At 44.5% G+C, this 13,457-nt stretch overlaps 1 protein-coding gene across 2 annotated transcripts in view; it reads left to right on the plus strand.

Moving 5' to 3' along the window:
• Positions 1-1,081: 1,081 nt before the first annotated feature.
• CDC23 (cell division cycle 23) overlaps positions 1,082-13,457 on the plus strand; it is a 28,846-nt gene continuing 16,470 nt past the window's right edge. Inside the window, exons 1-5 of one of the 2 annotated variants that reach the window (XM_089769376.1) lie at positions 1,082-1,245; positions 1,440-1,512; positions 7,191-7,328; positions 7,574-7,616; positions 8,505-8,610. In XM_089769376.1, coding sequence (XP_089625502.1) covers positions 1,109-1,245; positions 1,440-1,512; positions 7,191-7,328; positions 7,574-7,616; positions 8,505-8,610 — 497 coding nt within the window. In that variant the 5' untranslated portion in view covers positions 1,082-1,108. The remainder of the gene's footprint in view (positions 1,246-1,439; positions 1,513-7,190; positions 7,329-7,573; positions 7,617-8,504; positions 8,611-13,457) is intronic. The other variant, XM_006121631.5, reaches the window with a different exon arrangement.

Below are 13,457 nucleotides of genomic sequence, written 5' to 3' on the forward strand. Positions count from 1 at the left end.
GAGACTAGAGTTGCAGGGGTTGGCATTGGACTTCCATAATGATTATAAGTTTCCAAGGATACCATGGGCTGAACAAATGAGAAAAGCAGGCATTACCATACCAAAGCAAAACACTGGTCTACTCAGTCTAATATCCTGTCTCCAGGAGAAATCAGTGATTGGGGGGAACAGGGTGGCAAGTGGGTGAACAGAGTGACCAAGCTGGCCGAGCAGGAGAAAAGTGATTTGGCAGGTAGTGTGAGAGAAAAGGGGAGAAACAGAGATGATGGGGGTAGGAGAGATGGCAAAGACAAAAGTGCAAGAACCCTGGCGCAGACAATTTTGGAATAACCTACCCAAAGGGAAAGTTTCTTTGTAACTGCAGCATGTTAATAACTGTTCATGCACTGAAAATGAGAGTGTATATTTCTTACCTTTAGTCTAATGTAACTGTCTTGAGGACTACTACTATCCTCGCCACAGTGATCTCTTGTGGGTGTGAGTCCCGGCACTTAAGTGTTGTGTAAAAAAGTGTTTGTGAGTTTTCAGCATGTTGGTGTTCAGACCCGTTACAACAGCGACAAGTGAAACACGAGAACCGCGCACTAACGCTTACCCTGAAACGATCATCTAGGTGCTAAAGTGGGTAAGATGCGGAGCGAAGCACAAGCTGCATCGTGACATGAGCAAAGGCCAACGTCACAGCAGCAGGGGACCGAGCGAGCGGCGGGGCGCGCGGAATGACTTGGCAGGTGGCACGAGAGGCCGGGCAGGCAGAGATGAGCACACAGCCCTCCAGCCCGCCCCACAGGATGCAGGGGCTCTGGTGACCCTGTGGGGGAAGACGCTGGCGGCTGCAGCATCACCCCATGGAAGGGACGCCGAGGGCGCTCTGAGGGGAAATGGCGGGCTGGGACACGCTCCGACCGCCCTGCCCTGTGGAGGCGGCAATTTCTTACCCGCTTCAGCTATCTCGCGCAACCCACTCTATGTATCAGCCAATCATCAGGCAGAGATCAGTGTCTCCCGCTTTGATTGGATAGGATGTGGGAGCTGCTGCCCAATAGGAGTATCCTTGTGTGCGCTGTCCGGCGCGCGGCGGAGGCCGGGTTGTGATTGGCCAGGCGGCATGGGCAAGATGGCGGCTGCAGCGGTTGTGCTCGGTTTGGGAAGCTGCGATTTTTCTGACCTGCGAGAGATCAAGAAGCAGCTTCTGAGCGTAGCGGAGCGGAGCCGCGAGCGGGGCCTGCAGCATAGCGGGAAATGGTGGGGGCGGGGCGCCAGGAAGGGCGGGAAATGCTGGGGCCTCGGGGCTGTCCGCGCTGGGGGTCGCTGCTGCTCGCGGGGCGGGGAGGGCTCTGCTGGCTGGCTGGGTTGCGGGCTGTGGGCGCTGGTGCCAGGCCTGGCGTGAGAGGTGAGGGCTGCGGGATGCTAATTTCTTCGAGGTCTCTTGGTTTCAGGGCCTCCGAATTGGCATTTGCCCTGGATCCTCTGCCTCTGAGCGAGCTGCCTGCAGTTCCTGCGCTCACAGAGGTATGGATGGCAAAGCTGATGACACTGGCCAACGAGGAGCCATCTCTCTCGAGTGTCCTCTCCTCAATCCAAACTATTTTTCCTTTAATATGTTAATAGTGTTGTGTGAGGAAACCTCAAGGTCTGGTAGTGCGTCCTTCAATGCTCCAGTCAAAAGATTCAGGCGGTAGCCAAGCTCATGATACCATCTACATGTTTTGTTAGTCTTTAAAGTGCTACCAGACTATTTGGTTTTTTAAAGTTTATCCAGTCAAAAGTGGTAACCCCATCTTGACTACCTGTGCATTAGGACTGCTAGGGAGTGGCCTCTGCTGTAATACAACCAAGATAGGGGACCTTCTTATCATGCTGATATTCCTTGACCTGATTGCAACACCATCCAAGCGTATAGCGAACATAGTAACTCAAATGTATTTCAAACTTGTGTCCAGAGTTTTATTCTCATTCAGAAAGTGTTGGTCTAGGGCAGTGGTCCCCAACCTTTTGAGGTTGCCGGGCGCGCCCCCCCCCCATAGCCGCGCGCCCGGGGGCGGCCCCCTCCCCCCCATAGCCGCGCGCCCGGGGGCGGCCCCCTCCCCCCCATAGCCGCGCGCCCGGGGGCGGGGCCCCCCCATAGCCACGGGGCTAGTGCCCCCCCCGCCAGCGCCGCGCGCCCGGGGCCGACGCTCCCCGCCAGTTCCCCGCCAGCGCTTCCCTGAGGTCCACAGAGCCTCATCCACCCACTTCTGTAATAGACTCATAACCTCTGATTGGGTTGTTGAAAGTTTTCAGATCACCTGGGTCAATCGGTCTTCAGCTAGCGTTAAGATTGCACCAATCACAACACATCCACCATTCTTCTTGCACTCTTGCCTTTCTTCTCCACGTTCGTCCAAAATGTTTAACAGTGTCATCTTCCCCATCTTCTTGGAGGCCGACTGGGTGGTCTTTTCTGTTCTCGTGGGTACCAGTCAGCAATAATTGCGGTCCACCTATTGTCCGTGAGCCGTGCTGTATGGCCTGCCCATCGCATTGCTATGTCTGTTTTCCACGATATTATCTTTCACACCGCTGCGTTCTCTGATCATTTCATTTGGAATACAATCCAGAAGGGAAATTCCCAACATAGCTCGCTCCATTGCCCTTTCGGCTACCAATAGTCACTGTTCTTCTCTCTTCGTCAGTGCCCACGTTTTGCTGCCATACAACATGGCTGGCAGCACTGTTGAATTGAAGATATTTGTATGTGTGGTCTTATCGATTTTTCCTTTGAGGATGTCCTTGATGGGATTGAATGCACACCATCCTGCCCGAATCCTTCGCGAGAGTTCTCTGTTCAGGTCTTGGCACATATTAACTTCTTGGCCCAAATATATGTACTGTTCCACTTCTTCGATTTCTTCTCCTGTTATCATTATTTGGGCTTTTCGTAAGATGTCTGATCGCATGTATTTCATTTTGCAGCGGTTCATTTTCAGACCGACCTGACTGCTTTTCTTGTCAAGTCTTCATAACCTGCTCTGCAATTGGTTGGTGCTTTCGGCAATTAATACTATGTAGTCCGTGAATCTGAGATGAGATAATCATTCTCCATTTATGTTGACACCACTCCTCCAATTGATCTTGTTCATAACCATTTTGAGGCAAGCAGTGAATAGTTTCGGTGAAATCTTATCTTCTTGCTTCACGCCTTTCTCGATTGGGATACGGAAGGGAGTTTCGAGGAGAGTAATATCTGTTGTACATCCAGTATTCGCTTCCTTCAACGAATTGATGTATTACGTGTTAATACCCTGCTCTGCAAGTGCCTTTAATATTGCGTTGAACTCGACGCTATCGAAGGCCTTTTCATAGTCGAAAATCAACTTCGCTCTAAGCAAGTGATGGTCACTGCCGATGTTGAAAGGCTGCACCACAGAGACGTCTTGAATGATGTGCCTTTTATTGACTAAAATATAGTCGATTTCATTCTTGTTCTTCGCGTTTGGTGCGATCTATGTCCACTTTTTTGTGATCTTCTTTTTATACAAGGCGTTTGCTACGTATCATTCTTTCATTTCTGCCATTGCTACTAACCTTTCTCCTCTTTAATTCCTTTCGCCTCTGCCATATCTCCCTATGAACTTTTCATCAGCTTTCCCTTGTCCGACCTTGGTATTAAAATCTCCCATCGTGACAGTGTAAGTGGACTTTTGTGCGAGGGCTCTTTTGAGCTCTCGGTAGAATTCTTCCACATCTTCATCCTCACTTGCACTTGTAGGGGTATAGGCCTGGATGACCTTGAGTGTAGCCTTTGACTCTATCTGAAGATGAAGCACACCAATACGTGATGCTATTAGCTGGCATGATATAACTTTAAAGACCAGTCCTTACAATAAATTCAACTCCCCCTACGTTTCTAACACCGTCTTCCTTTCCAAGTTTCACAGTGCTTCTATCCTTCCAGTTGACTTCCAACTCCTTTCGTTGGATTTCACAGACACCGAGGATGTCGCATCTTATCCTTTCCTTTTCCTCCATCAGATGGTTTAACGATTCCTCCCTCGCCAGCAACCTACAATTGTAAGTACACACAGCGAGCATTGTCCTTTTCCATGTTGGCCTAGCACCTGACATTTCTGTTGGTCTCTCATTGCTCAATTTCCACTCCGCCACTGTAGAATGGTTCGTTGACACTCAGGAGACTAAAACCCATTTACTCGTGTTGTTTTAGCCATTGACTTCAAGCCATCCCACTGGCTAGGTGGGCAGGTGTGCGTTCTTCCTCAAATTTAGCTAGCCTTCAAGCTCTAAGGATAGGGAAAAACTGAAAGAGCAATCCCCTCCCTGGATTGGATAGTCCAACACCTTTGTAGCATGGTTAGACTTATCAGGGCATATGCCCTGCTACCATAGCTGACAGACAGCCAGGGTCACCGCTGCACTACAATGAGGCGTTGAGGTAGGATTTTGTGGCGGGTTTTCAAATCATGATTTAAAAACTTCAAGTTACAGAGAATCTGCCATTTACTCTAGTTCCCAGTTTCGACTGGAATTATCTCCCCTGATGCATCCTGAGATTGTATTAGCCTTCTTCATGGCTCTATTATATTGACTCATAGTCATTCTGTGATCAACCACAGCAGAGGTGGGCAAAATATAGCCCGTAGTGTGGATACGGCCTACTCAGCTGATTAGGAGAACTTGTGGGCAGTGTGTGTTTAGCTGCCCATCCCTCCCACCTTGCTCCATCCTGCAACTAAGCTTCTCCCAGGACACTCCTATTTGCTGTGTGGAAGGCAGGAAGGAAGGGAGAGGGAGTGCAGAAGTCAGGGTGTTCCCCTGCCCTTATATCTGGTCGGGGAGAGGGACATATACAACAGAGCTGCTCCAGTCAAGTATGGTGAGTGACTGAGATCAGTGCTGGTCTTAAGAGGCAGTGCACTGTTTCTCACATTTGTCCAGCAGCCAGCTCGCTCTCTCACTACACACTTTTCCATCCCACTATACTCATCTCTACAGAGTGATGGAGGGGGGAGACAACAGAGCAGGACCGTTTTCTCTGTGTCAGAGACAGTGCATAGCATTTTCAGAAACTTACCCAGCAGCAACCAGCACATCCACCTATCCAGTCTGTGCCCCCACACACTCATACAATCTGTGTGTCAAACTCTTTCTCACACAATCTCTCTCTCTCTAGCCCCCACCCCTTCTGCCCGAGGCCCTAGAGCCCAGAGCTGGCTCCTGATGATTTACTGAAATTCATGTAGTAAAACCCCTACAAAAATTATTGCCCACTCCTGCAAGATAGTCAAGTGTTTCTGTTCCTCTGTTGCTTCCAAATAATACATTCAGGCTACATCTACACTACACGGTTTGCCAAAAGAGGCAATGCAAATGAACTGCTGATTAGCCTTTTCTAGTCCTTCATTTGCATAATCTTTTCTCATCTGTTTTCACGCTAAAACATGCAGCGTGGATGTGTCCGTTTTGCGCAAAAACCCTGTTTTGCACAATATCATTCATGCCTCTGCGGAAGGGGTTTTTGCGCAAAACAGACACATCTGCACTGCATGTTTTTGGGCAAAAACCTCTTGCGCGAAAACGGATTCGAAGAGATTATGCAAATGAAGTGTGAGGAAATGTTGATCAGTACTTCATTTGCATTGCCTCTTCTGGCAAAACGTGTAGCGTAGATGTAGCCTCACAGTTTAGAGCAAAAATTCTTGCTAATCTCTAAGTGCATGACTTTGCACTATTACATTTCATCCCATTATCTAGTACCCTGGTATTCAAGCAACAAATAGTAGTGTGGCACCTTATACACTAGCAAATATATAGGATCATGAGCTTTCGTGGGTAAAACCCACTTCATCAATGAGTTGGTGTGGTAATAATATAACCCAAGGTATATAAAACAACAAAAGCAGTTACCTGTGAATTGTAAGACCCATGTTAATGAAACTAATCGAGTAAGATGGGCGTGTCTCATTTATAACTTTTGATGTGAAAATGTGAATGTCAAAGACAGGGGAAAGTGTCTTTGTAGTGCTTTAACCAATGTTTTAACCTGGTTTTCAAGGTTGTCCAAACACCAAAAAAGTTTAACACAGCATTTAGGCAGGAAATCATAAAAACATTACTGTAATAATTGTAACCTATGATTGGTGCATCTAGTACAGTATTCTGTTTTCCACACTGATCAATACCAGATGCTTCACAGGTAATTCTAATCTCTGTAATGGACAGCTATGGAATACCTGACTACAAGGGAAGTTTCTTCCTAATCTACTATCCTTGTCATATCTCTTCTCTAAACAATTGTAATCTGAACATCTGACAACTTTCATGACCTGTTTCTAGACTCCTTCCGTTTCTTTTGCATCTTCTTTTATATGGGGTGATCAAAACTGAGCACCATTTTCCAAGTGGGGGCATACTGTTGATTGAGATAATGCCGTAGTAAATGATATTATGCAGACTGAACTTGGAGGTCATAGTTATTAATATTATTATTAACTTTTACCGCTCTTTTAGAAGCCAAAATCAGTGTAGTCTAAGATGAAAGAATTCCTAATATGGAACATGTAGACTAATGTTAACCAGCATTTTCAGTAAGTGAGGACCATTCTACAAGAAACAAATTGTGTGCAGGCCTCCTACACCATTTTGTAAGGAAAGGGGGAAAATCATTGGGTAATGATTGAAGATAGGCTTCTGCACAAGGTAATCTGGTTTGCATTATAGAATATGAATAAATATAAGTCCTATGATGAGTGTCTATGGAGGCAGTATAATGAAGGGTTTAAGTTTAAATCTGTAGTCTTAAATTTTCAGTTCAATTAACTTGTGTTCCCCTGCCTTTGCCTTCCCCCACCTAAATTTGTACTCTGTTTTCAGTCCTACTTGGCACACAGCTAATTCATCTGTTCTAGTGGTCGATCATTTAATATTTTATTTTCTGGAATTTCACTGATTTGGTGCATTGTTTCAAACTAAAAATTAAACCTTCTTTACATAAAAAGAACAGGTAGGTGGGATGAAATGGGAGTGTTGGGAGAATGTTACACCAACTAAAAAATTAAAATTTTCAGACAATAAGAATTAAATCTGAGATTCTAGAGCAGTGCTTTTCTTTTTTCCTTCCTAACCATTGGACACCATGAGAAGACCTACAAGGAACTAAAAACTGTTGAGTTCATAAATTTTCTCCTCTTTAGGAGGATGCTCGTGATTTGGATGCCTACACATTAGCTAAATCTTACTTCGATCTGAAGGAGTATGACAGGGCTGCATACTTTCTGCGGGGATGCAAGAGTCAGAAGGCCTACTTCTTGTATATGTATTCCAGATACCTGGTAAGATAATGAAAGCCATCCGCCTTCTGCCTTCCCATGGAGCCTTGCAGGTTACAGTCTTCCACTTATTGTCTTCCCAGCAACATTTTAGAAAGGCAGATTAATCCCTTGGTTCCTTGCTAAACCTTACAGAATTTTTGGTGGCATTGCTGGGAGCTAGTTCCAGATGCTGTTAGCAGAATTATACTGCAACCTGTGGAATAATGTATTGTAAAACTCTTTTTCCACTCCCCTTCTTTTTACAGTCAGGAGAAAAGAAGAAAGATGATGAAACCGTTGATAGTCTGGGTAAGGATCTGCTTCTCTCACCTGAAATAGAGAACCCAAGCTAATGAAAATAGACATGCCAGAATCATCTCTTATGCTAACCATGTTTGCATTGTGGCCTGAGACACAATATGATTGGGCAGTATAGCTGTGCCTGCTGGGCCTGTGCATGGTTTTATAATCCTAAAGGCATTGGCCACGGATTCTCAAGGCTGACCCATTCCTAAATAGTGTAGTTCACATTTAAAGAATGGGTTGATGAGGTGTCTTTCTAAAGGATATGATCTAGGAATTATTTTGGGGAAGTTCTACGGCCTGTGCAGGAAACCTTAGAGACTATTGGTCCCAAACACCTGTGACTCTGAAAAAGATTAAAGATCATAATGGATAAGCAACTGCAATACTGTAGCAAAAAGAGCTAATGTGAGCCTTGGATTTTAATGGGAGTAGAGAGATGACTTTTGCCTCCTTTATACAATTTTAGTCAGATCAGTACTGGAAGACTATGTTCAGTTTTGGTGTCACCACTTTTAAATCCGTTAAGTTCATCAAAAACCTAGAGTGGGGACTTTAGTATATAAATAGTTATTTTTAATAATGAAGGTGATTAACCAAAGAGACAAACTACCAAAGGATATGATAGTTTCTCTATTACTTGAATGTCTTTAAATCAAGACTGGATATCTTTCTAAAAATACTTCTGCTTCCACCTAAAGTTATGGGCTTGATACAGGAATTATTGAGTTAACTTCTGTGGCCTGTTATGCATGAGATTACACTAGATGATTGCAATGGTCCTCTTCTGGTGTTTAAAATCTGGATCTCTAAACTGGTGAAGCCTTAAACCAATGAAGACATAGAAAGCACTGTGGCAGATGCTGAAAGTCACCTGTATACTTCTTTTTGCAGGCCCCTTGGAGAAAGGACAGGTGAAGAATGAAGCACTAAGAGAGTTAAGGGTGGAGCTTAGCAAGAAACACAAAGCACAGGAGCTGGATGGTTTTGGCCTTTATCTGTAAGTGTCTGGGAGTTTTCCTTTGAATTCTTCCCGGAGGATGGGGGATGCAGGACTCTCTGAAGCACTCTGTGTTTTTCTGAAGAGACATAAGGAGGAAGTAGTCTCTTTGGGTACGTCTAAACTACATGGCTCCGTTGACGGAGCCATGTAGTTTTGTTTGTTCGGCAAAGGGAAATGAAGCCGCGATTTAAATAATCGCAGCTTCATTTAAATTTAAATGGCTGCCGCGCTGAGCCAACAAACAACTGATCAGCTGTTTGTCAGCTCAGCGCTCTAGTCTGGATGCTCCCCTGTCGACATGAAAGCCCTTTATCGACCTCCCCGGTAAACCTCATCCTACGAGGCATAACGGGGAGGTCAATAAAGGGCTTTCATGTCAGCGCGGGAGCGTCCAGACTAGCGCGCTGAGCCGACAAACAGCTGATCAGCTGTTTGTTGGCTCAGCGTGGCAGCTATTTAAATTTAAATGAAGCCGTGATTATTTAAATCGTGGCTTCATTTCCCTTTGCCGATCAGCCTAATCTACATGGCTCCATCGATGGAGCCATGTATTTTAGACACACCCTTTCTGGAAAATTAGCAAACAGCCTGTTTGATGGCTGGTAATACGGCAGCAAAACACACACTATTCAAATAAAACATTAAAGGGAAAGGTATCCATGTTCATAATTGTGTAAGATTTTTCATTGGAGTATAAATTTGAAGTTGGGGTTCATAATGCTTTTTGATATCTGGAAATGAAGGGAAATATCTTCTTGTGTGGAGTGGTATTATTGATAATGTTGTCCTTTCCATCTCAATATTAACAAGTCTTATTTCCACTGTCTTAAGATTTGGGGTCAATGGTGTGTCCTGTTGCAATAGTAACTGCCACTAAATTTAGTTTTTTATCTGCTAATTTCCTAACTCTGTGTGTGTGTGTAGTGTTTTGTGTTTTCCACCATTTCATTGTACCTCTGTGCATAGCTGTCTAGATTCAAGGAGAAAGGAAGTTGCACCTGCTGGGGAGTATTGGAAAAACAACGCTACTTTGAACATGTTATCCCTGTTTAAAAATTGCTGTAACAAGATGATTTGGTTTAAATCACCAAATAGAAAGCCTTTAAACCATTGAATTAAATCAGCTCTTCCATTTGTTTGTCCTGTGTTCCCTATCTTTTAATCAATTACCCGTTCATGAGAGGACCTTCTCTCTTATCCCATAACAGCTTACTTTGCTTAAGAGTTGAAGGCTTTCTGAAAATCTAGATACATTATATCCACTGTATTGCCTTCTCCACTTGCATGTTGACCCCCTTCAAAGAATTCTAGTAGATTGGTGAGGCATGATTTCCCTTTACAAAAAACATGGTGACTCTTCCCCAACAAATTATGATAATCTATGTGTGATATAATTTTGTTCTTTACTATAGTTTTCAACCAGTTTGCTTGATGCTAAAGTCAGGCTTACCATCTTGTAATTGCTAGGGTTACTTCTAGAGCCCTTTTTAAAAGTTGGTGTCACATTAGCTTTCCAGTCATGTGATACAGAAGTTGATTTATATCATAGGTTACAAACTACAGTTAATAGTTCTGCAATTTCACATTTGAGTTCCTTCAGAACTCTTTAAAAAATACGGTCTGATCCTGCAAAAGCGGCGAGGAGTCCTGTGGCACCTTATAGACTAACTGAAGTGTTGGAGCATAAGCTTTCGTGGGCAAAGACCCACTTCGTCAGATGCATGTAGTGGAAATTTCCAGAGGCAGGTATAAATATACAGGCCAGAATCAGTCTGGAGATGACGAGATGGATCCAATCAGGGAGGATGAGGCCCACTTCTAGTGGCTGATCTGGAGGTGTGAATTCCAAGAGAGGAGAAGCTGCTTTTGTTGTTAGCGAGCCATTCACAGTCCTGGTGCCACAGGACTCCTCACCGCTGTTGCAGATTCAGACTAACATGGCTACCCCTCTGATACTTGTCTGATCCTGGTGACTTTTTACTGTTTATGAGTTTGTTCCAAAACCTTCTCTGACACTTCAATCTGGGACAGTTCCTCAGATGTGTTACCTCAGAAGAATAGCTCAGATTTGGGAATCTCTATCATATCCTCATCCATGAAGATGGATGCAAAGAAATAATTTAGTTTTTCCACAGTGGCCTTACCATCCGTGAATGCTTTTTAGTATCTTGATCATCCAGAGGCCCCATTGATTGTTTAGTTGGCTTTTTTGCTTGTGATGGGGAAAAACATTTTTGCTAATTCTTTTTGAATCTTTGACTAGCTGTTCTTCCAAGCCCTATGTGGCCTTTCTAATTATATTTTTACACTTTATTTGCAAGAGTTAATGCTCCTTTCTGTTCAAAATAATTACCACTATCTTTTGAACACAGTCTGTAAATTATGGTGTGATTCACCATCACACATATTTTGCATTAGTCATTTGTCATGCATTTTGCTTGTGTAGTCCATTGGTCAGTGGTTCTGTTGTTTTTTCCCCTTTGTGTCCATTCCACAGAAGACTTGAATCTGTCACAATTCAGCTTGAAAACCTGGCTCTTTAGCTCAAGCTGTGAAAAGGCTCGTGTTCTTAACTTGGGAGGCGCTCAGTTCAATTCCTTGTGTTGGCCAAGATGACAGCCACCATACGTGCAGGTGTGCTATCCACACTGACAATTCTGAAGGTTAAAGACATGCTTCATACTGAGATCAAAGGCCTACGGAAAGGATGTGTAGTGAGCCTATCTATTAGTGGGGATACTCTATGTCCTAGTAAAGAAGAGATGATTGAAGTTAATTAAGCACAGGTAGAAAATAAAGAGAAACACACTCAAATGTAATTGAATGGGATTCATTTTGATCACATGAAGGCAGATAACTAAAAATGACAAATTCTATAAGTGCTCGTATAGAAATTGCATTAATGCCTGCAATTAACTCGGTCCAGGATTAATGCGTTAAATTTTTTATCACATTAATTGCAGGTGTTAATGTTGCGCTGCCCCTTTGAAGTGCCACTCTACATGTTTCAAAGGAGCAGTGGAGCCCAGGATCAGCTGGAGAGTCCCCAGCTGATCCTAGGCTCTGCGTAGCATTTCCCCAGAAAGTTCCAGGGCTGCCCTTTTTCAAATGTGTGTGGAGGCAGGGTTTGAAAGGGGTAGCCTTGGAGCCCGTGGTCAGCTGGGGATTCCCCAGCTGATCCCGGGCTCTGCGTGTCATTTCCCCAGAACATGGGGTCAACTAGGGAGTCCCCAGCTGATGCTGGATTCCGCTATCATGCGAAGTCCAGGATAAGCTGGGAGCCCACAGTTGACCCCGGGTTCTGTTGCTGTGCAGAGCCCAGGATAAGCTGTGCAGTCCCCAGAGGCGGCATTTTAAAGGGACAGCCGTGAAGCCCAGGGTCAGCTGGGGACTCCCAGCTAGCTAATTTTGGGCTCCTAATGTGCTGCCCCTTTGAGGCACTGGGGTAGCGTTTCCAAGGGGCAGTGCAAAGCGGAGCCTAGGATCAGCTGGGCACTCCAGCTGATCCTGGGCTCTGAGTTGCACTGCCCCTTTAATGCGTCACTGCGGTGCTTGAAAGAGGCACCGCAGCACGGAGCCAGGGGTCAGCTGAGAATTCCAGCTGACCCCGGGCTCTGCCTTCCGCTGCCCCTTGGAAACGTTGCCCCGGCACTTCAAAGGGGCAGTGCTGCATGGAGCCTGGGGTCAGCTGGGGATTCTAGCTGATCCTGGGCTCCACGCAGCACGGTCCCGTTGAAACCCTGCTGCGGCGTTTCAAAGGGAGGCGCATGCGATTAATCGTGATTAAATTTTTTAATCACTTGACAGCCCTAGTACAAATGCCAGAAAATACTGAGATCTGTGAACTTGAGTGCCTGTTACCAAATGAGGATAATGAGATCATAAACTTAGTGAAATAATGACAGCCAATGAGGGTCAGTAATTTGGGAGTACAAAAGAATGATGGAGTTGGTTGTGCTGGCAGGAGAAGGGTATTGTCTGTGAAAGAAAGCATAGAATCAAATATAATTTTAACTTAATCAAACTGTACCATAGACTCCCTATGTATAGAAACTCCATGCTTGAGTAATAGGAGTATAACAGGAGGAATATACTACTGACCAGGATGGCCATGGTGACTGTGACATGCTTGTGTTGATTATTGAGGCTGCAAAAACAAAACCAGTAATAATGGGGGATTGTAGCTATCCCTGTATTGACTGGTACGTGTCATCTCACGATGGGATACAGAGATTAAGTTTCTAATGACTGCTTTTGGAGCAGCTAGTCCTGGAACCCACAACAGTAGAGGCAATGTTTTATTTAGTCTTCTAACTGGGGCACAGGATCTGGTCCAACTAAATATAGCTAAACTGCTCAGTAATAGTGACCATAACATAACTGAATTTAAGATCCTTGTGGTGAGGAACATATCAGGAAAGCCCAATAACAGTAATATTTAACTTCACAAAGGGAAGCTACATAAAAGTGAAAGCGCTAATTCATGAAAATTAAATTGAATAGTCACAGCTGTGAAATGCTTGCAATCTGCATGGAAACATTTAAAAACACTATAGTAGAGACTTATTTAAGTGTAAACTCCAATTTAAAAAAAAAAATCAGTAAGGACACCAAAAAAAAAAATTCCTGCTATGGCTAACAGAATAAACGGTGAAACTTAAAAAACAGCAAACAGACTAGTAGCAACTTAAAGACCAATAAAACATATAGATGGTATCATGAGCTTTCGTGGGCACAGCCCATTTCTTCGGATTACAGGTGTGTTAGAAGTCCAGATCCAAGAATAAATAAGGGAAGGGGAGAGGGGGCGAGGGGAGAGGGGGAAAAAAGGAGAGGAAGAAAAA

Source organism: Pelodiscus sinensis, chromosome 16 (genome assembly GCF_052426305.1).
Source record: "Pelodiscus sinensis isolate ZL-2025 chromosome 16, ASM5242630v1, whole genome shotgun sequence".
NCBI classification, from domain to species: domain Eukaryota; kingdom Metazoa; phylum Chordata; order Testudines; family Trionychidae; genus Pelodiscus; species Pelodiscus sinensis.